The 23,711-nt window shown below is 37.7% G+C and overlaps 11 protein-coding genes across 11 annotated transcripts; 4 read left to right on the top strand and 7 right to left on the bottom strand.

Moving 5' to 3' along the window:
* Positions 1-813: 813 nt before the first annotated feature.
* On the top strand, positions 814-2,490 carry LCB2 (serine C-palmitoyltransferase; the record flags this gene model as incomplete). Its single annotated transcript, XM_043192400.1, has 1 exon — positions 814-2,490. The coding sequence occupies one exon, from the start codon at positions 814-816 to the stop codon at positions 2,488-2,490; it is 1,677 nt and encodes a 558-aa protein (XP_043048064.1).
* Positions 2,491-2,786: 296 nt separating this feature from the next.
* OCA6 (protein-tyrosine-phosphatase) lies at positions 2,787-3,422 on the top strand (the record flags this gene model as incomplete). Its single annotated transcript, XM_043192399.1, has 1 exon — positions 2,787-3,422. One exon carries the CDS (start codon positions 2,787-2,789, stop codon positions 3,420-3,422), a length of 636 nt encoding a protein of 211 aa, XP_043048063.1.
* Positions 3,423-3,434: 12 nt separating this feature from the next.
* DOA4 (ubiquitin-specific protease) lies at positions 3,435-5,912 on the bottom strand (the record flags this gene model as incomplete). The annotated part of the gene is made up of 1 exon (XM_043192398.1): positions 3,435-5,912. The coding sequence occupies one exon, from the start codon at positions 5,910-5,912 to the stop codon at positions 3,435-3,437; it is 2,478 nt and encodes an 825-aa protein (XP_043048062.1).
* Positions 5,913-6,249: 337 nt separating this feature from the next.
* On the bottom strand, positions 6,250-7,752 carry EXG3 (17-beta-hydroxysteroid dehydrogenase-like protein; the record flags this gene model as incomplete). Its single annotated transcript, XM_043192397.1, has 1 exon — positions 6,250-7,752. One exon carries the CDS (start codon positions 7,750-7,752, stop codon positions 6,250-6,252), a length of 1,503 nt encoding a protein of 500 aa, XP_043048061.1.
* Positions 7,753-8,512: 760 nt separating this feature from the next.
* KQ657_001605 (ATP-dependent 3'-5' DNA helicase) lies at positions 8,513-12,100 on the top strand (the record flags this gene model as incomplete). Its single annotated transcript, XM_043192396.1, has 1 exon — positions 8,513-12,100. The coding sequence occupies one exon, from the start codon at positions 8,513-8,515 to the stop codon at positions 12,098-12,100; it is 3,588 nt and encodes a 1,195-aa protein (XP_043048060.1).
* An 11-nt stretch (positions 12,101-12,111) lies between these two features.
* Positions 12,112-14,223, bottom strand: KQ657_001604 (uncharacterized protein; the record flags this gene model as incomplete). Its single annotated transcript, XM_043192395.1, has 1 exon — positions 12,112-14,223. One exon carries the CDS (start codon positions 14,221-14,223, stop codon positions 12,112-12,114), a length of 2,112 nt encoding a protein of 703 aa, XP_043048059.1.
* A 306-nt stretch (positions 14,224-14,529) lies between these two features.
* Positions 14,530-15,528, bottom strand: KQ657_001603 (uncharacterized protein; the record flags this gene model as incomplete). Its single annotated transcript, XM_043192394.1, has 1 exon — positions 14,530-15,528. One exon carries the CDS (start codon positions 15,526-15,528, stop codon positions 14,530-14,532), a length of 999 nt encoding a protein of 332 aa, XP_043048058.1.
* Positions 15,529-15,690: 162 nt separating this feature from the next.
* Positions 15,691-17,758, bottom strand: KQ657_001602 (uncharacterized protein; the record flags this gene model as incomplete). Its single annotated transcript, XM_043192393.1, has 2 exons — positions 15,691-16,097; positions 16,564-17,758. The coding sequence occupies 2 exons, from the start codon at positions 17,756-17,758 to the stop codon at positions 15,691-15,693; spliced, it is 1,602 nt and encodes a 533-aa protein (XP_043048057.1).
* Positions 17,759-18,037: 279 nt separating this feature from the next.
* SUI2 (translation initiation factor eIF2 subunit alpha) lies at positions 18,038-18,943 on the top strand (the record flags this gene model as incomplete). Its single annotated transcript, XM_043192392.1, has 1 exon — positions 18,038-18,943. The coding sequence occupies one exon, from the start codon at positions 18,038-18,040 to the stop codon at positions 18,941-18,943; it is 906 nt and encodes a 301-aa protein (XP_043048056.1).
* A 111-nt stretch (positions 18,944-19,054) lies between these two features.
* On the bottom strand, positions 19,055-21,556 carry KQ657_001600 (uncharacterized protein; the record flags this gene model as incomplete). Its single annotated transcript, XM_043192391.1, has 1 exon — positions 19,055-21,556. The coding sequence occupies one exon, from the start codon at positions 21,554-21,556 to the stop codon at positions 19,055-19,057; it is 2,502 nt and encodes an 833-aa protein (XP_043048055.1).
* A 309-nt stretch (positions 21,557-21,865) lies between these two features.
* On the bottom strand, positions 21,866-23,320 carry KQ657_001599 (uncharacterized protein; the record flags this gene model as incomplete). Its single annotated transcript, XM_043192390.1, has 1 exon — positions 21,866-23,320. One exon carries the CDS (start codon positions 23,318-23,320, stop codon positions 21,866-21,868), a length of 1,455 nt encoding a protein of 484 aa, XP_043048054.1.
* Between the last annotated feature and the right edge of the window lie 391 nt (positions 23,321-23,711).

Here is a 23,711-nt window from a genome sequence, read left to right as displayed (position 1 = left end):
TGCCACCCTCGGAAGTGCCAGTCTGTAGGTACCGAGTATATGATTTACTTAAGTATAAACTTGAATTAGGGGCATAATAGTACTATACATACATGTAATATCAAATTACAACGATATCAACAGAATTAGAAGGCTTCAATCCAAAATAATCAAATTGTGAAGGGGTTAGTGAATGGTGAAAACTAGGATTAAGTACGGGGAAATGGCAAGTACGGGGAAATGGCAAGTACGGTAATAACATATTGATGCACATGAAAAAAAAAACATTACTTGTATAACTTACGAAAACAAACAAAGGCCCTACTATCATTAAATCATGAAACTAAAGACAGTAAATGTTATATCTAAGCTAATAGCTACAATTTATAATTTTCAGTCATCGAGTTTATACTGAATAAAGCATAGCAGTGTCACGTGACTTTTGTTTCCATAATCTCAACTTTACCGGAATTTTATGGTAGCGCGCGAAAAAAAATAGGAGGTTCGAATTTTATATAACTAAACATAAAATTTTGCGCCTTTTACACCTTTCTTATCCTTCTATTCTTACTAATACTACTAAATATTGATATTGGCTATTGGACCAGGTAATTATAGTGTTTGTGTGTGTGCGTTGATATCTTACCTTTTTGTCCCGGAGTTCTTGATTGGTTTCTTCTTGCGTGTTTAGTTGATCTTTCACGCGTGTTTTGTTGTTATTGGCAGGGGATATACATTTCTACTATCAATAACATAAGAATAAGAATAGACCATTCATTCGTTCATTCATTTATTTATTAAGTATATTTATACATTCGTTTCTGTTGAATTGTAATGTCATTTACATTAACCTCTATCCCCAATGCTCCAGTCGATAATCGACCTGATTCAGTCATAGCTGATCATGAATATGGAAAGCTTACACTGAAGGAATATTTGTACACGTCAAAACATCCTGTAGGTGAACCCTTGCCAACACCTATTGATGATGAACCTCCTATGGCGATATATATTGCTACTTATATCAGTTATCTAATATTGATTATTGTTGGGAACATTCGAGATTTCTTCGGTAAAGTGTTTCGTCCTAAAGATTATGAATTCTTGGTGGAATCAAACGGTTACGCTCCATGGTATACAGCTTTTGAATCTTTCTATGTTAGAAGATTGAAAACTCGAATTGATGATTGTTTTGCTAGACCAATCCATGGAGTTCCTGGTCGTTATATCAATTGTTTCAATCGAAAGGCTATTCGTGGAGGGTTTGTTTATGATGGTACTTCCAATGAATGTCTTAATTTATCGTCTTATAATTATTTGGGATTTGCTCAATCCCATGGAGTTTGTACTGATGCTGCTTTGAAATCTGTGGATGATTATGGTACTTCTGTATGTTCACCAAGAGCTCATAGTGGTACTTCTGACTTACACTTGGAATGCGAAAGAGTTATTGCAGATTTCGTTGGGAAGGAAGATGCCATTATTGTTTCTCAAGGTTATGGTACTAATGCTAATTTATTCTCTTCATTGGCAGATTCTAAAACATTGGTTATTTCCGATGAATTGAATCATGCTTCTATTCGTTTCGGTATTCGTTTAACAGGCGCAGTGGTTAAAGTTTTCAAACACAATGATATGAAAGATTTGGAAAAGTTACTTCGGAATCAAATTGCTCAAGGTCAACCTAAAACTCATCGTCCTTGGAAAAAGATCATCATTGCAGTTGAAGGTCTTTATTCAATGGAAGGTAACTTGTGTAATTTACCTAAATTGGTTGAATTAAAGGAGAAGTATAAATCTTATTTGTTTGTTGATGAAGCTCATTCAATTGGTGCATTGGGTCCGTCTGGGAAAGGTGTTTGTGATTATTTCAGCATAGATCCTAATCGTATTGATTTATTAATGGGTACATTGACTAAATCATTCGGTGCAACTGGAGGTTATTTTGCCGGTGATAAAAAAATTATTGATAAGCTTCGGATTAATTATATTTCTAATAATTATACTGAAAGTGTTCCACCACCAGTTTTAGCTCAAATTATTTCATCTTTAAGAGTTATTAGAGGTGAATTAAACCCTGGGGAAGGTGAAGAAAGATTACAAAGAATTGCATTTAATTCCCGTTATCTCAGATTAGGATTGAAGAAATTGGGATTCATTGTTTACGGAGCTGATGATTCACCAGTGGTTCCATTATTATTATTCTTACCTGCTAAAATGCCAGCACTTTCACGGATGCTTTATGATATGGGTATTGCAGTTGTGATTGTTTCATATCCTGCTACACCAATAATAAGTGCTCGTGCAAGATTATGTGTTAGTGCCGCCTTGACAAAGGAAGATTTGGATTATATTTTGGAGAAGATTAATGAAGTTGGAGAATTAATTTATTTGAAATTCAGTAGTGGTATTGCTGGGGGTTCAAAGATTCCTGGTCGTCCACCAAGAATGACATTAGAGGAAGCTTTAGCTACAAATGTTGAAGACTGTAAGCAAGCCAAATTAGGTTAATTGGTGTGAGTGACACTCTTTACATATATATATATATATGAAGTACTCTTAATGGTTGAGTATTTAATCTTTAATGTAATTAATAATAATATATAAGAAAAGAAAACTCTAGTAGTAGTTGTTATATCCGTTTTCTTCCCCGAGTCAACTTCGGAGTCGTTTCCGGGTCAAATTGGATTCTACACTGAAATTTTAAAGCTGTTGCATCAAAACTCAAATCAACTTATGCTTATCAATGACACACATTATACCAATATAGATGCAACTATTCATAACAAGGACTGTATACTAGTGTCATGAACTTATCTATCCCTGAACCCCTAACACCTCCGTTGCATTTCAGTACTGTTCAAGATAATTTGTATCGAGGAGCTTACCCTCGAGATGTTAATGTTCCGTTTTTAAGAACCCTTCAACTCCGAACCATAGTGTCGTTGACTCCGGAGCCCATATCACCAGAATCTGATCCCATACTATATGAGTTTTGTGAATCATATAATGTCCAACTAGTTCATTTCGAAGTAGGTCTGGGAGGTAAGGGGAAGAAAAGAGCCGTTCCTATTGGCTATCAAGATGTCCTACAAATCTTGGATTACATTATCCATGCCAAATATGCTCCACTCTATTTGCATTGTGTTAACGGAGGTCAGATCACTAGCTTGGTGGTAGCATGTCTTAGGAAACTTCAATTCTGGAGTAGTATCACCATCTTTAACGAGTTTATAGATTTCACCACAAACATTACTGTCAACGATAGAAGTTTTGTTGAAGGGTTCTCGGGGGATATTCATATGGATCCTCAGGACAAACCTTCTTGGTTATGGGCTGGCTTTGGTCATGGTGTAGCTGCCAGTCATCCAGCACTTCGAATCATTGAATCAAGTCCAAAGGAATCTTCTCCTGAATCTGATGATGGAATAGTAGCCCTATAAAAATCGTCTGTTTTATATTCTTTGATAGAATAAACAATATGCATTCTTATTCATCACCGTTGACTCTTTACATTTCTCCGTTACCTTTGCATCATCAAAATAACACCACCCCTTGCCTCTTTTGTAGACATATGAAGTGTAATGTCCCGTGGTCAAGTTACCGTAATGATTGGCCACACCGTACAATTTGTATCTGAAGGGTGGCCTTTGATTTCGTACGGGGAAAGTAGATAAATATTCTTGCTCTTGTTCCTTCGTGATGGAGACATCATTGACACTCACAGGAGTCCCAGCACTTGGCCAATACTTGGTCAAGTCTAGGGTCTCTCCCACAGGGTACTTGATAAAGGTATCAAGTTTATTGAAATATCCATTAGACAGTAATTTAAACCTTTTAAAGTGAATAATCAATATTTGAGGTAACCTGGTAATTGTTAGCTTTTTTGTTGACCTAACAAACTTTTTACAAGCAGAACAGTGCCATTGATTATCATCATCTAAAAGCTCTGTGGTAGTAAACTCTTCAAGACAATCTTGTAACAGAAGGATATCTGTTTTAGAAAGCTTTTGAGGAATAGGAAGTGAAAGAATTGAAAAAGAATTGTAAGTAGTTGAAGTGTTCCCACACTCTAGGCATTTCAATTGGGATAAGAATTGACCTTCAAAATAATCAACAATAATGGAGATATTTAATTTCAAATACCTTTCCCATTCAATTGTAGATGCCAATCTAATTGGTATAGATTCTCTTATTTTCTCTTGTTCAGGTGGAAGTTCCATGATTTGTTTCCTTTCCTCCGGAGAAGAAAGTAATGCTTGATTCAAATCTTCATGTAAAGAGTCTAATAAAAATGTCAAAAATTCAATACAATCTTGTTGATCAAATGTTGCAAATTGTCTTCCCGGAGATAAGGATCCCATAATCTTTTTGAATTCCATTGGAGTGAAAGACTTACCATTCTTTTGAAACATTTCTCCAAGTAACTTTACAAAACTAGTGGTAAGAATTCCCTTGGTTCCCAATTTGTTATGAACATTAATATGGTCTCGATACGATGATTTGGTATTGCCGGTAATTGGTAGTGAAGTTTTGGGGGACAATTCTGAAAAGAAGAAACTTGTAAGTTGTGGAGTAGCTCCAAGACATTGAAGAATGCAATTCATATAACATGAGTTGCCTAAATTCGTAAGTCCTGTGGAGTATTGAACAAGAAAGGAAGTGGAATCTAATGAAGTCGGTTCTGAAGACTTGGTTGTCAACGCTGATGATGAACTTGAAGATGTAGAAGAGACAATGACTTTCTGCTTTGGGATTTGTTGTTGTTGCTGCTGATGTTGTTGTTGTTGTTGTTGTTGTTGTTGTTGTTGTTGTTGTTGTTGTTGTTGTTGTTGTTGTTGTTGTTGTTGTTGTTGTTGTTGTTGTTGTTGTTGTTGTTGTTGTTGTTGAGTCATTTCTGGAGTAGAGTATATTCTTGGATGCTTATACAATGAAGACCCATTAGTAGAAGAAACTGTTACCAAAGTGGACTGTTTCGGGTATGCTTCACCTATTCTAGCTGAGATTAAATAATCATCTAAACTTGTTAAGTAGCCTGGACTTGAACCATTGCGGGGTAATGAGTTGAATCTTGAAGAAGATGTAGCAAGAGACGGTTTTGTTTGTAACAGAGGAGCAATTCGATCAACTTTTGATACTGAATTGGGACCATATTGTTGCTTCCAATTATCCAACCCACCCAATAATATACAAGGAAAGTTCTTTAATCTGGAACTTATGTATTTGTTTCTAAAGCAAAGCAAATCAATCAACCTTTTAAAGGGACTATTTGCTGGTATGGCATCAATGGATTCATCTAAAAGCAGGTGTTTCAACAATTCAAATTTATCACCATCCATTGAAACACCTTTATACCCAAAGTTTTGATTATAAAGTACAATGAGTTCATATTTCTGTCGTTCGTTAAATCGATCATACTGATCCGGGGGTATATGCTTCTTCAACTTTTCTTCAAGATCTCCATCAGTAACGTTGCTGGCTCCCTTCAGGTCATACAATGATGTTAAATCTGCTGGATGGATATTGACTATGTTTGGGAAATTGATATGAGCAACTTCAAACTCTTTAGTCACTCTAAAGTCTATCAATAGAACACTACTAGGGTCGTTGGTCATGATTTGGTGTAGTTCCTGATTAGAAATCATATCGGGATACTTTTGCAAGGGCAAAGCTGAGGATGATACTCCAGTTTTGGAGACTCCGTTACTTCCTCTTTTCAAACTATTGAATCGTGCCATCAATGCATCGACTTCTTCGTCATTATCGTCTTCATGATGACTTTGTAACTGCTCGGTGATCTCTTTGAACGCTTCCTTATTGGCAATCAACGACGAATTGACATACTTTTTCAAATCAACCCCTTGGGAGCTCAAACTGTCTTCGTGGAACAACTGTCTCAAACGGAAAGCAACTAAATAGCACACATACGCCATCTCATAGTCGCAATAATGAAGTCTTAGGTGTTTCTCTCGCTCATATCTAAAGATCTCTAAGAGACTCGCTTCGAACCCGGCAAAGCGAGTAAGCAGATGTTGAGCGATGACTTGAAGGTCATTCGTTAGCCGTGTTGCTATTTTATCTAGGTCTCCCTTAGATCGAATGTTAATCATGTGAAAAGAGGGGGTTTATCAATTGAACTCATTATTAATATTATTACATATATTCATTTTTTTGAATTTGTTTATATAGTACCGCAACACCCGGACATCGTGACACCCGGACATACACTGACGCTAAATAGTTAAGCGATACATTTAAGCTATATGCTAATTATACTATTGATCTGAATTGAAATAAGCCAGCCAAATAACCAGATTCAAATTCATCAGGACGTTTAGGAGTACCCCTTTCAGTTGAATTTTCTCTTAATCTTTCTTCCTTTGTAGCTTCAATTCTACCAATTAAAGATCCATTAAACCGAAGAAATTCTTCGCTATCTTTCCAAGCCATAGTAAACCCATCATTGAACCGATTCCAATCATAATTTTTATCAACCGACTGTTTCTGTTGGTTATTGGCATCTTCCTTTGCTCTTTCATAACTATTACCATCTGGAACTTGGACCCCCCGATTGGGTAAAGGACTCTTAATGGCCCCCTTATCAGTCATGGTCTTTAAATCCCATTCTCCACCATTACCTGATTCAAATTTAAAAGTCCAAAAGTAACTACCATAAGAAGCTCTTTCCATAAACTGGTTTAACTGCCGATTGCCATATTCAATGACCAATTCATCTCTTTTATGGTTGGCACCACCTTCAGCTTTATCCCAAGTACTTTGATCCAAAACACAAGACCATTCCCCCACCATGAAATCCACTCCATGGCCATTCTTGGAAATATTGGTTAAAACATCCGCTGGTAATTGATCAATAATTTGTTGAGGACTCTTATTCTTATCAGAATCAGAGAAACATCTATACACGTGATGGTCAATAACCACACCCAAAATATTATTATGATTTTGAAGCTCTTGAACCCATTCAGCCCATTGGTTTGGCCACCAACCATCAGAAATTATAATTGGAATATTCCCATCGATTTCTCGAATCAGATTAATGGCTGCTCCATAATAAACCTTTTGATGCTTGGGGTTATCAGCAAATTCACTTTCATTAACAATTTGAATCCCACAAATGTTTTCATAGTCCAATAAATCCTTAACTATAAACTTAAGACCTTCACAAATCAAAAGTTGTAACTCTGAAGAATGCCAGAATTCTGCCTTACCATCGCCACCGTGTTCCCCACTATGATCTGATCCATTGGCACCTCCTGGAAGGCCATGTAAATCAACCAACACAGAGATTCCATGTTCACCAGCTTTTTCCACAAACAGTTTCTTGAATATGCTCCAAGCATTGGCATAAACCCGATGACCAAATGGTTCAAACTTGGTGTGTTTGGTGAATCTACCTCCATCAATCTCCCAGTATCCAATGGGGATCCGTACCGAGTTGACACCATGATCTTCCAACCATTGCCAATCATCATCACTCATGAAGTTTGTCCAATGGGTTTCCAATCTTGTTCTGGCTTCATCTTCACCATTTTCCTCGACCAATTTGGCAACGGCTTCAGCTTCACAGTTGGCTCCTTCAGGGAATATTGAATGGAATAGCCATTTCTCCAAGACAAAACACCCCCCTAAATTAACTCCATAGTTTTGACGATTTCTATAGATATCTTCACGAGAAGGTTTACCTGGAGTCAATGGTGCACTGCTGCTGGCAACAGAATTGGCCTTTGATTTGATCTTTAACTTGTCAAACATAATGATAGCAGGAAATGTTAGTAGTAGTCGTAGTGAGTAGCAGTAGTAGTTAGTAGTGGCAGTGATAGCAACAGTGATGATAAGTACTTACAACAACACTAATTATAACATAGCTTATGAACGTACGATGTACTGACCTTTATATGAGGCTATGTTGCTCCTTGAGGATGTATATAATAAGTGCAGTAGTGACAGCAAGCCCCACTCATTACTCATCTACCCCAGAATTAATCCACATGGGGTCGTAGAATGTAACAGTAGTCGCAAGTATAAACGTGTGGTAGTGTACTGGGTGGTTCTGTCCGTCATAGTACAGCTTAAATCAGGCAACAATCGCCGGTTATCTTATGATCAAATGATCAAACCACATGGTCAATGGAGATTACACCGGTTTAGTTTAAGTGTGGTGATCGGTAATGAATAATACTAGGAACAGCAGTGATGTAGGGAACAGAAACACATGTGACAGTCTTACAGGTAACAGTAGTAGCCACAATGGTTGAGGTATCAGAAGTGCCACAAATACTAATAGTACCTCAAATGGCTAGTGGTAGCAGGTAGTTGTAGCAGGTAGTAGTAGCAGGTAGTAGTAGTATTAGTAGTAATAGTAGTAGTAGTAGTAGTAGTATTAGTAGTAGTTGTAGTAGTAGTAGTAGTAGTACAGAAGTACACTAACTAGTAAGTGTAGTAGTTGCTCGACTTGTTGTGCTACTTTACTAGCACGGCCCTTTACTGCGAAAGGCCGACACCCTTCTTCATCATGGATAAACTTCCACCTGAGTTCAAACGGTTGTTCCGCTTGTTCTATATCCTCAATACCCGGCTCACGTTCCTACTGACTCATAGTTCATCAACTATCCCTTCCTACGACGTAATAGCCAAATTCTATCTGCCCCAAGATGATCTACACCCAGTGGATTTGGCCATCATAAAAGCATTGCTACCTGAAGGTGACGTGTTCTACGACTATGTTGACGAGAATCAACTCCATCTCCTGTTTGTGGAGAAGGTAGACTTCAATTGGAAGACTGGCTACCATCAACATAAAGAATCTGAGTCCATAGACGACTTGAAAAATGGTGGTGGCAATAACAGTGATCAAATCTTGATCTTTGACTTTAGAGATGCCAGAATCAATAGCATTGCAAGCACAATGTTCAAGCGACGTAAGCCTAACAACGTTGGAAGAGGAGATGACTTATTCTTCTTACTGCTGAAGGAATTAAAGCTTCAGAACCTTACAACAAAACAAATCCAAGGGATCATTGCCTCTAGAAACGACAAGTTTCTAAAATGTATAAATACCTGGCTAGATCAGTACTCTGATGACGAAGTCGCTAACAATATCCCTATGGACAAACTAAAGACTTTAGCTGTACTTCCTGTGCCCCAAGTCTTTGTTGATCCAATAGAAAACTTGGTCACATCAACGTCATCATCATCATCATCATCATCATCAACAGATGCCAAGCAGTACCCTACAATTGATATGATGCTCAAAGCATTGCATCAAAAACCATTTTACAAAGACCAAATAGTAACTACTAAGGTACTAAATCCACCTAGAGCTGCTAAAACAAACACTATCAATTTGGAATTCATTCATCCCGATCTCCAATTGGGTCTTGACTCACTAAAGAAAATAGATCTTGAAAAGGATCTATATACTCATCAGGCTCAAGCTATTGATGCTTTAATTAGTGAAAACTTGAAACATGTGATTGTCACCACTTCTACCAGCTCAGGTAAATCACTTATCTATCAAATCCCAGTGCTTAATGATATCTTATGGGATATTGACTCCGGATTGAAAGGTAGACATTCCACTGCACTATTTATCTTCCCCACCAAGGCATTGGCTCAAGATCAAAAACGTCATCTCCAAGATTTGATAGATAAATTACCATTGAATAACAAACGAAAGATTATCATCGATACTTATGACGGTGACACACCAAGTTCTTTAAGAAGAGGCATACGTTCTCATGCGGATATTCTCTTTACAAACCCTGACTCAATTCATGCATCTATCTTGGCCCACCATGATACTTTGGATGACCATTCAAGCTGGGAACATTTCCTCAAAAGCCTAAAGTATGTGATTATGGACGAATTACATGTCTACAAGGGAACATTTGGAGTCCATGTTGGTTTAGTCATGTCCCGGTTAAGAAGGATCTGTGATTCACTTGGTAATGTTGATATCCAATGCATTTCATGTTCAGCAACCATCAATGATTCAGTTGAACATTTCAAAACTGTCTGTGGGATCCCTCCAACTGAAGCAGTGGTTCATATCTTTGAAGATGGTAGTCCATGTTCTGAAAGACGTCTTGTGATTTGGAGACCGCCTCCGTTAATGAATAAGTTGGGGAAAACTGCTGCTACAGAACAATCAGCTACTACTTCCACTAATAATTATACTGCTAGTCCCTTTATTCCTAGAGAAAGTGCTACTACAGAACTGGCTAAAATCTTGTTACAATTGTTAACCAATGTTCCTAACATAAAGGTGATTGTCTTTTGTACAATCCGGAAGATTTGTGAACTTTTAATGAAGGAAGTCAAGTCCCTCTTAAAGGAACAAAACAAGTTTGGTCCAATAAAGGTGGATAATAATGATATTATGGCTTATCGTGGAGGTTATAGTAAATCTGATCGTAGAATCATTGAAAGGAAAATGTTTAATGGTGATTTAAAAGCAATCATTGCTACTAATGCTTTAGAATTAGGTATAGATTTGGCTGATTTAGATGTGGTTATTACTTCTCAATTCCCATTTCTGAAACTGAATTTACATCAACAATTTGGTAGAGCAGGAAGAGCTAAAGATTCTAAAGGAAGTTTGGCCATATTTGTTGGAGGTTCAAATGCCACTGATCAACATTACATGACAAATCCAGATGAGTTGGTTGATCGTTCAACTTATGAAGATTTGTGTGTCACATCTCTTATCAATGGTGGCTCTACTGATTCTATTATGGAAGCTCATTTACAATGTGCAGCCTATGAGATACCTTTAAACATAATGGAAGATATGAAATATTTTGTGAGAGAGACAAGTGATCATGATGATCTGATTAAAGAGAATAACTATTCACAAATAGTGTTGAAGAATTTAATTAAAGATAACAAAGGCTATTATAGAACGCTGCCAAAATATTTACCTGATCCTCATACAAAGGTGACTATCAGAGCAGTGGAAGAAGATACTTATGCAGTGGTTGATCTTACCAACAATAGGAACATTGTCATTGAAGAAATTGAAGCCTCAAGAACCAGCTTCTCAATTTATAAGGGAGCCATTTTCCTTCATCAAGGGTTACCCTATTTGGTTGAAGAGTTTAATGCTGAAGGGAAATATGCAAAAGTGAAAAGAGTTGATGTTGATTGGATCACTCAACAAAGAGACTTTACTGATGTTGATCCACAAGAAACTCAGCTTATTAAGCCATTACATCCCATAGATCTTCCACTTCCAAGTGATATTCCTGCTTATTTTGGTCTTGTTCGGTCTAGAACAATAGTGTTTGGGTATTTCAAAGTCAATAGAAGAGGTGAAATCCTTGAAGCCGAAGAAGTTAATAATCCTCCATTCATAGTTGATTCCAAGGGATTCTGGTTAGATATTCCTTCCTCTGCTCTCGATGCTATCACCAAAAAGAGTTTATCACCTGCTGGAGGTATTCATGCGGCTCAACATGCCCTTATGAACATGCTTCCAATATTTGTTAGTGGTGGAGCAACCACTAATCCCAATGCAAAGTTTTCTGGGGCAACTTCAAGTGTTGGAGAAGCAGAATTGATAACTGAATGTAAAGCTCCTGAGAAAGAATTTGCAAAGAGACAAACAACAAGAATAAGGCCAGCAAGATTGATCTTTTACGATGCAAAAGGAGGTATTGATGGGTCAGGAATATCAGCAAACGTGTTTAAACAAATTGACCATATTCTTTATGCCACTTACAACCGAGTGGTTGACTGTGAATGTGTTTGGGGGTGTCCTTTATGTGTTTGTGCAAGCTTCTGTAAGGAAAGTAATGCGGTGATGTCCAAACCAGCAGCTATCATCATTTTGGCAGCTTTCCTAGGGTTAGATATACTTCTGGTTGCTGAGGGTTTACCTGATGGGCCAGAAGAAAATATGCCTTCAATTGAAGTTGAAACAGTAGCACCAGTTGCTGCACCAATCAAGTTTGCAACGGATGTACAAATTGTTCAAACCAGAAGGATCCCGAATGAAGTTCAGATCAAACAAGAAGATGAAAAGGAAGATGACAATGAAGTCAAGCAAGAAGAGGAAGATGTTGAGTTGGATACTTCAATAATAAAAAAGGAAACAATATGATACCGCAATTATCAAAACTTCTTGTGGCTATTACTTCGAGAAAGTAGTGACGCCTTCCTGGTAAGTCTTCTAGTCAAACTTTCCTTTTTAACTTCTCCACTACTGGCAGATTCATATGACTTTGTTCTTGGGAGATAAGGAATTTCACCAGTTGAGTTTGTTCTTTTAGATTCCAATGTTGGTACAGTCAATCTTTGTCGATCTGCTTTGAAAGGTACTGGTGGTGGGGTAAGTGTTGGCCGTTGATGATGATCACCAGGATCAATCAATTTAGGACTTCTCTTTTGAAGTGCTGGACTTGAAGTTAATGTCTTTCTTTTCGATAATCGGAACACAAACGTAACTGGTTTCAAATAGATGGATGCTAATGTTCCGATATTCAATTCCAACTCTTGCAAAATATTCGGGTCGATATTATCATTGGTGGAGTTTATGGGTGGATTATTATGTAAGACAATACTCTTTGTCAATTCTTGGAATGCTGTGGACTGCCCTCCTCCACCACCAGTTGTTGAAGTTGAAGACACTAATCTCCAATATATATAGGCACGATCTCTTAAATCTGGATTTCCTGAGTCTTCAGTGGCCCATTTCAACACTTGAATCATCACCTGTTCTCCCTTGGAAGGAATTATGAGATAATATTTAACCACTGCGGTGACAATTGCTAGCTGGACTTCTACTGGTTCGTCCAAGAAGGATTTGGCATAATGATTAAACACAACGTCGACATTATCAATGATTGAACAATATTGGCCTATAATCCATACCATTGAAATTTTGGCATCACTTTCTTCAATCAAATCATAATGTTGCAAGAGCTCTTGAACTACATAGTCAAATTTCCCCGGATACTTTCTGACCACGTTCTTAACCACAATTGCAGATTCCTGAACGATGTAATCAACTCCATTGGTAATTAAAGAGGCCATAACTGACATACAATGATCAGCAGCATTTTCTAATTTGACTGCCAAATTCCCAAAAGCTCTTATAGCTTTCCTAGCCATTTGAATATCAATATCCAATGCATATTCTTCCAATTCTGGTAATACAACAGAGATATTACTTTCATTGGCCAACAAGTACATGATCTCCAATTTTGTATCTTTGACATAAACAGGATCATCATAATGACAGAATAATTGTTCAACATCAAGAGATACCAAGTTCCGTTTAGAAAGTAATAAAAGAATGGCATTTCGAAGCACCAAGAATTGAATTTCGGGAGGATTGGAAAGTAATGCCACTAAAGATGTGCCTAATTTCTTGCTCCAACCAGGAACAACATTGGTGATATCCAGAACATAATTACTCAAATAAACAATGACTTTAAGAGAGTTTAAAACCACTGATGAATTCTCATGTTGTAACGATGGGATCGTGGCTTCAATCAAAGTCAATGCTTCTCTATGGGTTTGTGGAACAAACAGCATCAAAGAATTCAAAATATAGATCTGACACCATTCATTCGATTTGGGAAGGAGCTCCACCAATTTGAAGGCATGTTCCTTATCAACTTGCAATGCCAAAGAATTGTTTTGTTCAGTGATAAACCCCAACACTGCCAAAGCTGTGGCCACCACAAAATTATTATCATCATGGAGCAACAGATTCAATTGGTCAATCAAATTCTCCCGGGTAACACTTTTCAGATCGAATTGGTAAACTTTCCCCACTGCCAAAACTGCAGCTTTTCTAATCATTGGATCTTGGTTTCTTAAGAGTCTAGGGATGCTACTAATAGCCAATTTAACATAATCAGGATTTCCAATACTGGAGACTGTTCTGAGGGTTATGATGATGAGTCCAGGACTCAGTTTCTCTTCAAGAAACCGTCTTAACATAGGGATGGCTTCAGATGACAGCTTAGGGTCCATCATGGCATAAGCATTCAAATATTGCAAACATTTCTTACGAATTTCAAATGAATCCATTGATAGAAGTCCAACGACTTCCGGCATTAACCGGACCATTTCCAGATTATTTAGAATGATATTGGCCACTATTTTCTTCATTACTACGGCAACTTTAGTCGTTGTTTTGGATTTCTTGAATGCTTGTTCAAGTTCAACTTGAAGCTCTGAAGCTTTGATCTTGTTGAAGAACTGTGCCTCATTCATTTGGGTATCGTCGGACAAAAGGACGTAAAGGTGATAGCTCAATTGTTTGTGCTTTCTTCGGATAAATGGACGACTAATAATTTGAATCGATGATAAGTAAAAGCAATATGGAATACAACTCTTCTAACCGTTAATGTTGATAAAGATGCATGTTTAATAGCAATTATTATTTTCATGGATCGGTTCCAATTTGAAATAACCATGGAGTTATATGCAGGTTCGACCAAAATTTTAAAGCCGATCATCCGCAAGGCCGTCTTTGATATCATACTAACATTATTAATTATCTAGTCTAATTGCTTTTACTCACTCTATTGTGATGTATCCAGAAGCATAAGAAACACTGCTTTCAGACGGTCTTGTGACTGAATTACTTTGAGAGTATCCAATCCATTCAAATGTCAGGTCTACATCTCCCACTTCTAACATTCGAAGTATAACACCAATTGGCAGTTGTCCGCATATGGTGTTCCCCGTGACGTCAATGTACCGTTTCCATTTGATATAAGATCCCGTCAGAGCCACATTCATTCCTGTTCTATCAAGAAGCTCGATCGATGTATGTATTGGCATTGTTTTTGACTTTGAACTTGATCCATACTTGTCATAGGAGGCATGTACGTTACTTAGAGAGCTTAACTCTGAAGGAATAATATCGTCACTCTTCTTTGGCTCCTTGTGTAAGTACTTGGTGTACCCAAATCTTGAACCCCAATGACAAAAATCCGAACTGATAATGAAATGATTCTCTTCAGCTTCCAAATACGGTGCTAAGGCAGTGGCCAACTCCAAATTCAACTTATCATCCATCCCACTGATCAAAATAGGAATAATCTTGGGTATCCCTTGAGGCAACTCTTTGCTACTATAATAGATGAAGGGTGCATGCATCTCAAACAGATGTTCATCATCATCAACCTCTTCACTCATATATTTGAAGATATGTCTTCCCAGTGAAGATACCTTGTTGATTAGGGTCTTTACAGTCTCGGTATCTACAGGCAAGACCCCCATAGGAGTTTCATATCCATCGTATTTGGATACCAATACCTTATTATTGAAATAAACATGATGAGATGGTCCCAATAAGAAGATCCGTTTGACCTTGGTGGTATCCCATACAGCAAATGTCTCTGCTAACCGTTCACCCGAATAGGTGTACCCAGCGTGAGGTCCTAGAAGTACCCGATTTCCAGTGGTAGGACGAACCAGAGTCTGTTCAAATAGAGTCTTCAATTGGGCCATAAGCTTATGGCTACTCGAAGTATACCATGTACCTGCGTGGGTTGCAGGTCTGATAGTCATCTTACGAGTAGGTGGCAAAAGAAGAGACAAGTAGTAGTGAGTTTGAGTTTGAGTTTGAATTTGAATTACTCCTTAAGTTTCGCAAAACGAAGGACATACTACAATTTACGTCCGCTTATATCCGCGAATAACCGCCTTTATTCTATTTTGTACCATGCTACTTTACTTTCTAACAATCTCGGTAGTATAGACGGTTTCATGAATAAGTTCATCCCCAACATAATACGAGGATGTAGAAGTATATTTTCCCCGTAAAAGGAATCCACTGGGTGCTGTTTCCTCCGGGAACTTCGCTTCGTGTACCTTCTCTTCGTCATCATCATCATAATCTCCGAGAACAAATTCAGTGGTTCTAATGGTAACTCCACCTTTGGCATTACCCTTTTTGTTCTTCAAACCTTTGACTGGACCTCCCTTCAACTTGAAGTAGATTGTCGTTTGGACCACTGCTCCCTCTGGCACCTTAACGTGTTTGATCTCTGGATCATCAAGGACAACTTCACCGTCAGCAACGACGTGAATGCGGACAATTTCCAATTCCGGCTTGGTCATGTTGGGGTTGAGATTGACTGTATTTGTGTCAATTGATGCTGGCTCTGCCTGACTCTGAGTGACTTCTTCCTGCCATTACCCCTTACTTAAATACTTTGACCATGTAGAACTGAATTAGACCTCGGTGTCAGCTGAAATTGTCACTCTATTGTAACTTGTTTCAAAACTTCCGGAATTAGACAACTACTGGAACTAAATAGACCTGAACAATACCTACGCTTTCTGCGTCATTACTCCGACCCCCCCGCAATCTATAAACTCTTCACAAAACCAGACTTTTATCTCCACAGATACACGTAATGCCAGAGACTCGGTTTCATGCTTGGAAAGTTCTAACCACTAAATGGTGGTGTTTGTGGGGCTCATTGATAGTGGTGTCAGACGCTTTATTATGTGGCATTGTACTGAAATTATGATTATGGTTGTGACTGTGACTGAGATTTCGTTCCCCTTCACTGTTACTGCTTTCAGGTCTCCTTAAACTGTAAGTCCGTTTTTCCTCTCGGAATCGTTCAACATCTTGCTGAAGGATTCTCAAGTAGTGGTTCTTGTCCTCTTCAAAACTAAAATCAAATGCGGTTGGGTGTACTGGTTCGTTCTCGGGTGATCGTATCTCAGCCAAAAACGAATGGCTGAGGGCTTGTTCAACATTAAGTCTGGAGTCTGGATCCCAATAGAGTAAACTTTGAAGCATCCCTAATGCCTTTTCACAAGCATATGGATAGAGTTTCAGTAAAGCAATCCCAGGATATTGTAATCTTGGAGCCACTGTATTTATGCTATATTGACTCTTCTTGGTAACTTCTGCGTCTTTCCCACCAGCTAGTGCTGCAGCACCAGGGGAATATAACTTCCAATTATACTTTCTTATAACTTCCAAAGTTGGATTACCCAAGATCTTTGAAATCTCTGTAATTTGATGAAGTTGATTGTTACCCATAAACATGGGTTTCCGACCGTATAACTCTCCTAAAATACACCCCACAGCCCATAAATCAACAGCCTTGGTATACTCACTCTTACTAAGTATAAGCTCAGGTGCACGGTACCATCTGGTAGCCACATAGTTTGTAATTGGAGGAGAATTGAACCCAGTATATTTACTATTGATACCTCTAGCCAATCCAAAATCACATATTTGAAGTTGTCCCTTGTTAGTAACAAGTATGTTCCCAGGTTTCAAGTCTCTATGAATAACATCAGCCGAATGGATATACTTTAACCCGCACAAGATTTGATAGATGAAACTCAGAATATGGAACTCACTGAATTGGATCCCAGAAAATATAACATGAGTCAAGTCATTCTCCACTAAGTCCTGATAACAATATAAGCCATCATAGGGCTTATCATAAATAATATCAAGATCTTTAAGGTTGACTATATTTCTATGGCCTCGGAAATGAACCATAAGCTTTAACTCTCTGACAGCCCGTTTCAATAGCACTTCCTTATCAAAGATATTGGACACTTTTTTGATCGCCACCTTATTGGTTGATTTGGTGTCTACCGCTGAACACACTGTTCCATAGGATCCTTTGCCTAATACCTTGTCTACTTTATATCTGGCGTCAATACAAAAATGGGCATTCTCTAAGTCATACAAGGCTCTAGAACGATCATGATTATCATTGGTTGAGATAATACTTTCAGCGGCTAATCTACTTTCTATCGGCATATTCAATATTGAAGGAACAAGGAAATCAACGTATAAATCTAATGGATGCAAAAAGAATATATAGGTATATTCATACAACCACTCTGAGCATCTTGCCGTCTGACTGCTCTTTTAGGAAGTCTAACTTTAAGTCGCGTGCTTACGTAATCACTTGCTTTCCAGATTGCGTAGACCTCAAAGTGAAAAAAATGTCTGAAAAATCTTCTCATGAGGCAAAGATTATAAAATAAAGTACTGTTTGATCCCACTACATTATCTGATAAACGGAAGTATACCACCATGAGTTCATCCAACTTTAGATACTACGAAAACAAGTACCCCGAAGTCGATGAGGTGGTTATGGTTAACGTGCAAGAGATTGCTGAGATGGGAGCATATGTTAAGTTATTAGAGTACGATAACATTGAAGGGATGGTATTATTATCAGAATTATCCAGAAGGCGTATTCGTTCCATTCAAAAGTTAATTCGTGTTGGTAAAAATGAAGTGGCGGTGGTATTAAGAGTCGATAAAGAAAAGGGGTACATTGATTTATCAAAGAGAAGAGTCAGTGCTGAAGATATTGTTAAATGTGATGAAAGATATAATAAGTCCAAAGCTGTTCATTCAATCTTGAGACATTGTGCTGAGAAGTTTAATGTCTCTTTAGAGGAATTATATAAGACGATTGGTTGGCCTTTATCCCGGAAATATGGTCATTCTTACGATGCATTTAAGTTATCAATTACTGATCCTTCTATATTTGATGACATTGTTCCTCCATCCTCCGATGTTTTAGATGAATTGAAATTATACATCAGTAGAAGATTAACTCCTCAAGCCATTAAGATTAGAGCTGATGTTGAAGTTTCATGTTTCTCCTATGAAGGGATCGATGCTATCAAGAGAGCCTTAAGATCTGCTGAAGAAGAATCCACTGAACATATTCAAGTCAAGGCCAAATTGGTGGCTGCTCCTTTGTATGTGTTGTCCGCACAATCTTTGGATAAGAAACAAGGGATTGCTTTATTGGAAAAGGCTATTGAAAAAATCACCACTTCAATCGAAAAGGATGGTGGGAATTGTAAAATCACTATGGCTCCAAAGGCTGTGACCGCCACAGAAGATGCTGAATTGCAAGCTTTATTGGAAAGAAAGGAAGCTGAAGAAAAGGAATCTGACGAAGAAGATGATGATGAAGATTAAAGGAATACCATTTCTCTTCTTAACTGTGTATTAGATAGCTTTAGTATATTTTTTTAATGTACTTTGACCCCCAATCTTTAATGACCACCAACAATTAATCATTGGTGCTCACTAATATGGACTTGATTTAGTAATAACCAATTTTTTGGAATTGGCTCGTTCGATAATATACCCAGGTAATTTATCAACTAACTGATTAGGAACTCTCAAATCAACTAATGCATCCGGTAATAAAATATGATCCAATGAAATCAAATCTTGGTTCCCACTTAGATCGAGTTTCTTTAGGTAAGGTCCGAACTTGTTATTTCGAAACACTTTTAATTCATTATATCGAAGACTTAGTGTCTCAAGATGATAAGGAAACTCAATAGATTCAACCGATTTGATGGAATGATATCCTAAATTCAAATGTTTGAGATTAATGGGGAAAACAACATCTTTCAAAGTAGTTAAATGCTTATCATGTTCATCAAATTCTGGATCCATTTCCATATCAAGTAATTGTAAAGTCTTGGGGAATAAAACATTTTTTAAAGTGGTTATCATATTATTCCCCAAATATAATTCCTTTAATGTTCGTGGGAACTGAACTTTATTAAGAGTCTTAATATTATTATTAGTCAACCAAAGTTTTTCGATTGAATCAGGCAATTTCAAAGGATTAATACTATTGACTCCATTATCCCCCAAATTGACTTCCTTTAAAAATGGTGGAAGTTTTAAACCTCGGGTAGTTATCATGGATTCTTGTAAATTTAAAGCCACAAGTGAATCCGGAAACTTAACCCCGGTCATTGATTCATTAGGAACACATGAAATATCCAAATATTCTAGATGGTTGGGGAATTTAATTCCTTTGATTGAATCTATTGGATTCATTGATAATGATAATTGTTTCAAATTTTTGGGGAATTCTATTCCTCTTAAATTATCAATTCTATTGTTGGATAAGTCTAATTTCTCTAATTTCATGGGGAATTCCACATGATTTATAAAATATAATTTATTCTCCACCAATTCTAACGTTTCTAAGGTCGAAGGGAATTGAATATTATCAATATTGGTTATCGAACCATGGGATGCAATTAGCACTTTTAGCTTTGGTGGCATTTTAAATCCGGCTAAAGTTTCCAAAGCATATCCACCTCCAATATTCATTAATTCTAAAGTATCAGGAAACTTAACTCCGGGGAAAAACCGGATACAATTATCTCCATAATCAAATAACCGTAAATTCTTCCAGGAATCAATATCCGATTGGATTTCATGTCCTAGTTTCTCCAAATCATCCTTATTGGTTAAATATATGGTATTGATTTCAAACTTGTTGATTATGGAACAATGAACTACTTTATCAGCAACTGTAGACTTCAAAATATTAATAAACGAAGAATACTCATCTTTATCAAATTCAGTATAATCATCTGGCCATTTCTTTCGAGAATCAAATTGGAAATGATACCCAATTTCTTTAAAACTTTTAATGTATTCTTTATTGGTATCAATGAATTCTGATATTTTCTTCAAATTCCCACTAAATTCATCATTATATTCTATGCACAAGTTCAACCAATCGTAAGGATCTTTCTGGAGCAGATCCAAATCACTAAGTAACACTACTTTAAGTGAAGTATGTGGGAACAATTTGAAATCTTCTATTTGTGTTTTCATATGTTGATATTTTGGTGTGTCGTACAAGATAACTAGACGACTTATTTTGGGAGTAGGAGGAGCAGTGGAGGATAAAGGGGTTGAATTAACACGAGGGGGGGCTTGAGATAGGCTTTTGGTATCTCGATTATTATTATGCAATTGGGTGGTTGTGAATCCGTGCGGAATTGATGATGTGGTTGGAAGCGTAGTTGGCAAAGGGGGGAAGCCTCCAGGTGTGGTGGTAGGGAAAGAAGAAATTGTGTTATTATTATTATTACTATTATTATTATTATTGTCATTATTACTATTGAACATGGTATTATTACTGTTGATATTGGAAGGTGGAAGGATGGGATTGGAAAGTGCACTAGTTGAAGGAGCCAGATGGGATAGTCCATTAGTTGGAGAAGTAACATTGGATATTCCATTAGTTGGAGGAGTAACATTGGATACTCCATTTGTTGAAGGAGTAACATTGGATACTCCATTTGTTGAAGGAGTAACATTGGATACTCCATTAGTTGGAGGAATAGTATTTTTGGTTTGGTAACCTTTTGAATCGTCAGTTTGAAAATTGTTGTTGTTGTTGTTGGTGATACCGGTATGTGTTGTTGGTATCAGGGTGTTGATACTATTAGGGTTTTGTGCTTTAAGTAAAGATACGGAGTCATTATCTAAAGGTATTGGTGGATTATTGGTGGCTGTAATTGGTGTATGATTAGTGGCAGTGATTGATACAGTATTGGTGGAAGCAGTCATGGCATCTATTTGGTCGCCGATAGAATTCAGTTCCATTGGTTCATCGAGTGGTGATACAAGTTTATCATTGGCCAGTTCCGATTTGATGGGATCTGTTGTACCAAAGATTTGTTCTAAGGTTTGTGCCTCATGTGACTCGGGATCAAGCTTTATTCGTTTGATCGCCGGATCAGTTTCAACGTCAACCTGATCTGTCATATTGATGTCAGGGGAAGCATATGGTGATTAAGAAGAGAGAAGTGTTTATAATTTTTAAATGTCGCGATAATAAGAGACATTAGTGATGAAGGCTTAAGGATGTAGTGTCAGCTAACCGTAGAACATACAGCATTGTAGGATAGGGTATACTGCAGTGTATGATACTGTACATATATGTACATGGCTATGATAGTAGTGATACCATGTGACTATGTACACAGCTAACTAGATGACTCTACATGACAGCAGTAACACTGTAAGACACGAATTAGTACTGTGTTATATTATTATGCTCTATATATATGCCTCCTAAACAATTCTCTTTGATCTTAATTGAAAAACCCCCTTTAAAACAGACTTCATGTCTGTTCCAAGATGAAGAACATCACCATCCAAATCGACCATGGTATCACTATCATCATGGACTTTATCTCTAGCAATAATGTACCCTCTTAATAGGAATGCACTCAATGAGCATCCAACAAATGAAAACCCCACAAAGATTTGACAATGCAAGTATTGCGTGGGGTCAACATAACCTCCGGATCCTTGTTTAAGCTTCAATCCAATAACGGGGGAAAATATCCCTGCTAATCCCATAAACACCCAGACCATAGAGAAGGTGACATTCATCTTTTTTAAACCCGATAATCGGGCACATATAGCACCAATGCTGGTGTAAACACACCCCATTAATCCTCCAATGATAACAGAGAATACATACACCGTGGCAAGGTTTCTGGCAGGTATCCACATGGAAAAGGTAAATATGGCGCATATTGCATAGACTATAGCAGCCACGGTAATAGGACCACCACGATCACCTATGACTCCTGTAAATGGTCTTCCAATAACAGAACCGGCAGCCACTAATGCTGAAGCTATAGACCCTTGATATCCAGAGTAACCTAAGGAAGTAGTGAAATTCACCATGGTATAAAGTAATATGGTATAGGCAAACATGCAAAAAACAATATACGAGGTCAACATATAAAACCCTGGACTCCTTATGACTTGAGGATCATATGCGGTAAACACAATCTTATGATGTTGAGCTCTTGATCTGATTAGGAAGATAGAAATCCAAATTAATCCAAAGGCAATTATACATTGAGCTCTTAGAGCCCAATGAACGGATTTCACTTGTAAGATCTTTTGCATACCCAAATTGTAGACAATGCCTCCGGCCCCGGCTCCGGCCGTAGCTAACCCAGCGGCCATGGTTCTCTTCTTTTTGAAATATTGAGGTAATAACGTTATAGCAGGTAAGGCAATGAATGCCAACCCAAAAGAATTAAGTAGCCCCTGAGTTAATACCAATTGCCAATATTTGGTGGTGAAAGATGCAAGAAATAACCCAGCAAATTGCATACAGTTGCCCATGATAACTGTTGTTTTAACCCCAATGATTCCATAGATGTAATTGATCACTGGTGTTAATGCTAACCCAACCCCAAACGATATCCCCCCTATAAAACTATATTGTTCTTTGGAGGTACCGGGGTAAACATTATTGTTGATATAATCAGATAAATAAACGGCAAAACCACTATTCATCCCCCATGTATTGAAGTTCAATATGAATATAGCAATACATATAACCCATGCATATCCTTTGTCTAAATCAGGGTCATCATAATGTTCAGTCGGTTGAGTCCGTTCAGCTTTTTCCGCCTGTTCAGCCGCTTTAGCAGTCTCAGGATCAGACTTTTCATTATCTGTTTGACTCATGTCTGTTCCAACGTCTTCTTCAGATTGCGTCATAATGTGAATGAGTTATGCTTTGTATGAGAGTTATGCTGTGTTGTGTCGGTGAATGCTTAGACTGTGCTGTGACTGAGTTGTGTGTGTCTTTTGTCTGTTATGACTGCTATGTGGTTATGCCGATATCATTATGCTCTTATATAATTGGACCTCTCAAAGTTGCTGACTCATATAATTATACCGGAGTCTCGATCATTTTTCCCGACGGGGTTCGGATGTGATTTCCGTAAATAATCTGAGTGGGGGACTTCGATACCCTCATATGTACTACTGCTATCTCATTGGCTTATGTGGTGTAAAAGTTAAAGTCCAATGGCCACCACGCACGTACCAGCCTATCCGGGAAAGACCCTCCTGCCCGTGTTTTGTGGAGGCATGTCATCATCTACAG

The sequence above is a fragment of the Scheffersomyces spartinae genome, assembly GCF_019049425.1.
Source record: "Scheffersomyces spartinae strain ARV_011 chromosome Unknown scaffold_17, whole genome shotgun sequence".
Taxonomy (NCBI): Eukaryota; Fungi; Ascomycota; class Pichiomycetes; order Serinales; family Debaryomycetaceae; genus Lizanozyma; species Lizanozyma spartinae.
The sequence above is the reverse complement of the archived record's forward strand: the minus strand, read 5'-3'. Positions and strand labels throughout refer to the sequence as shown.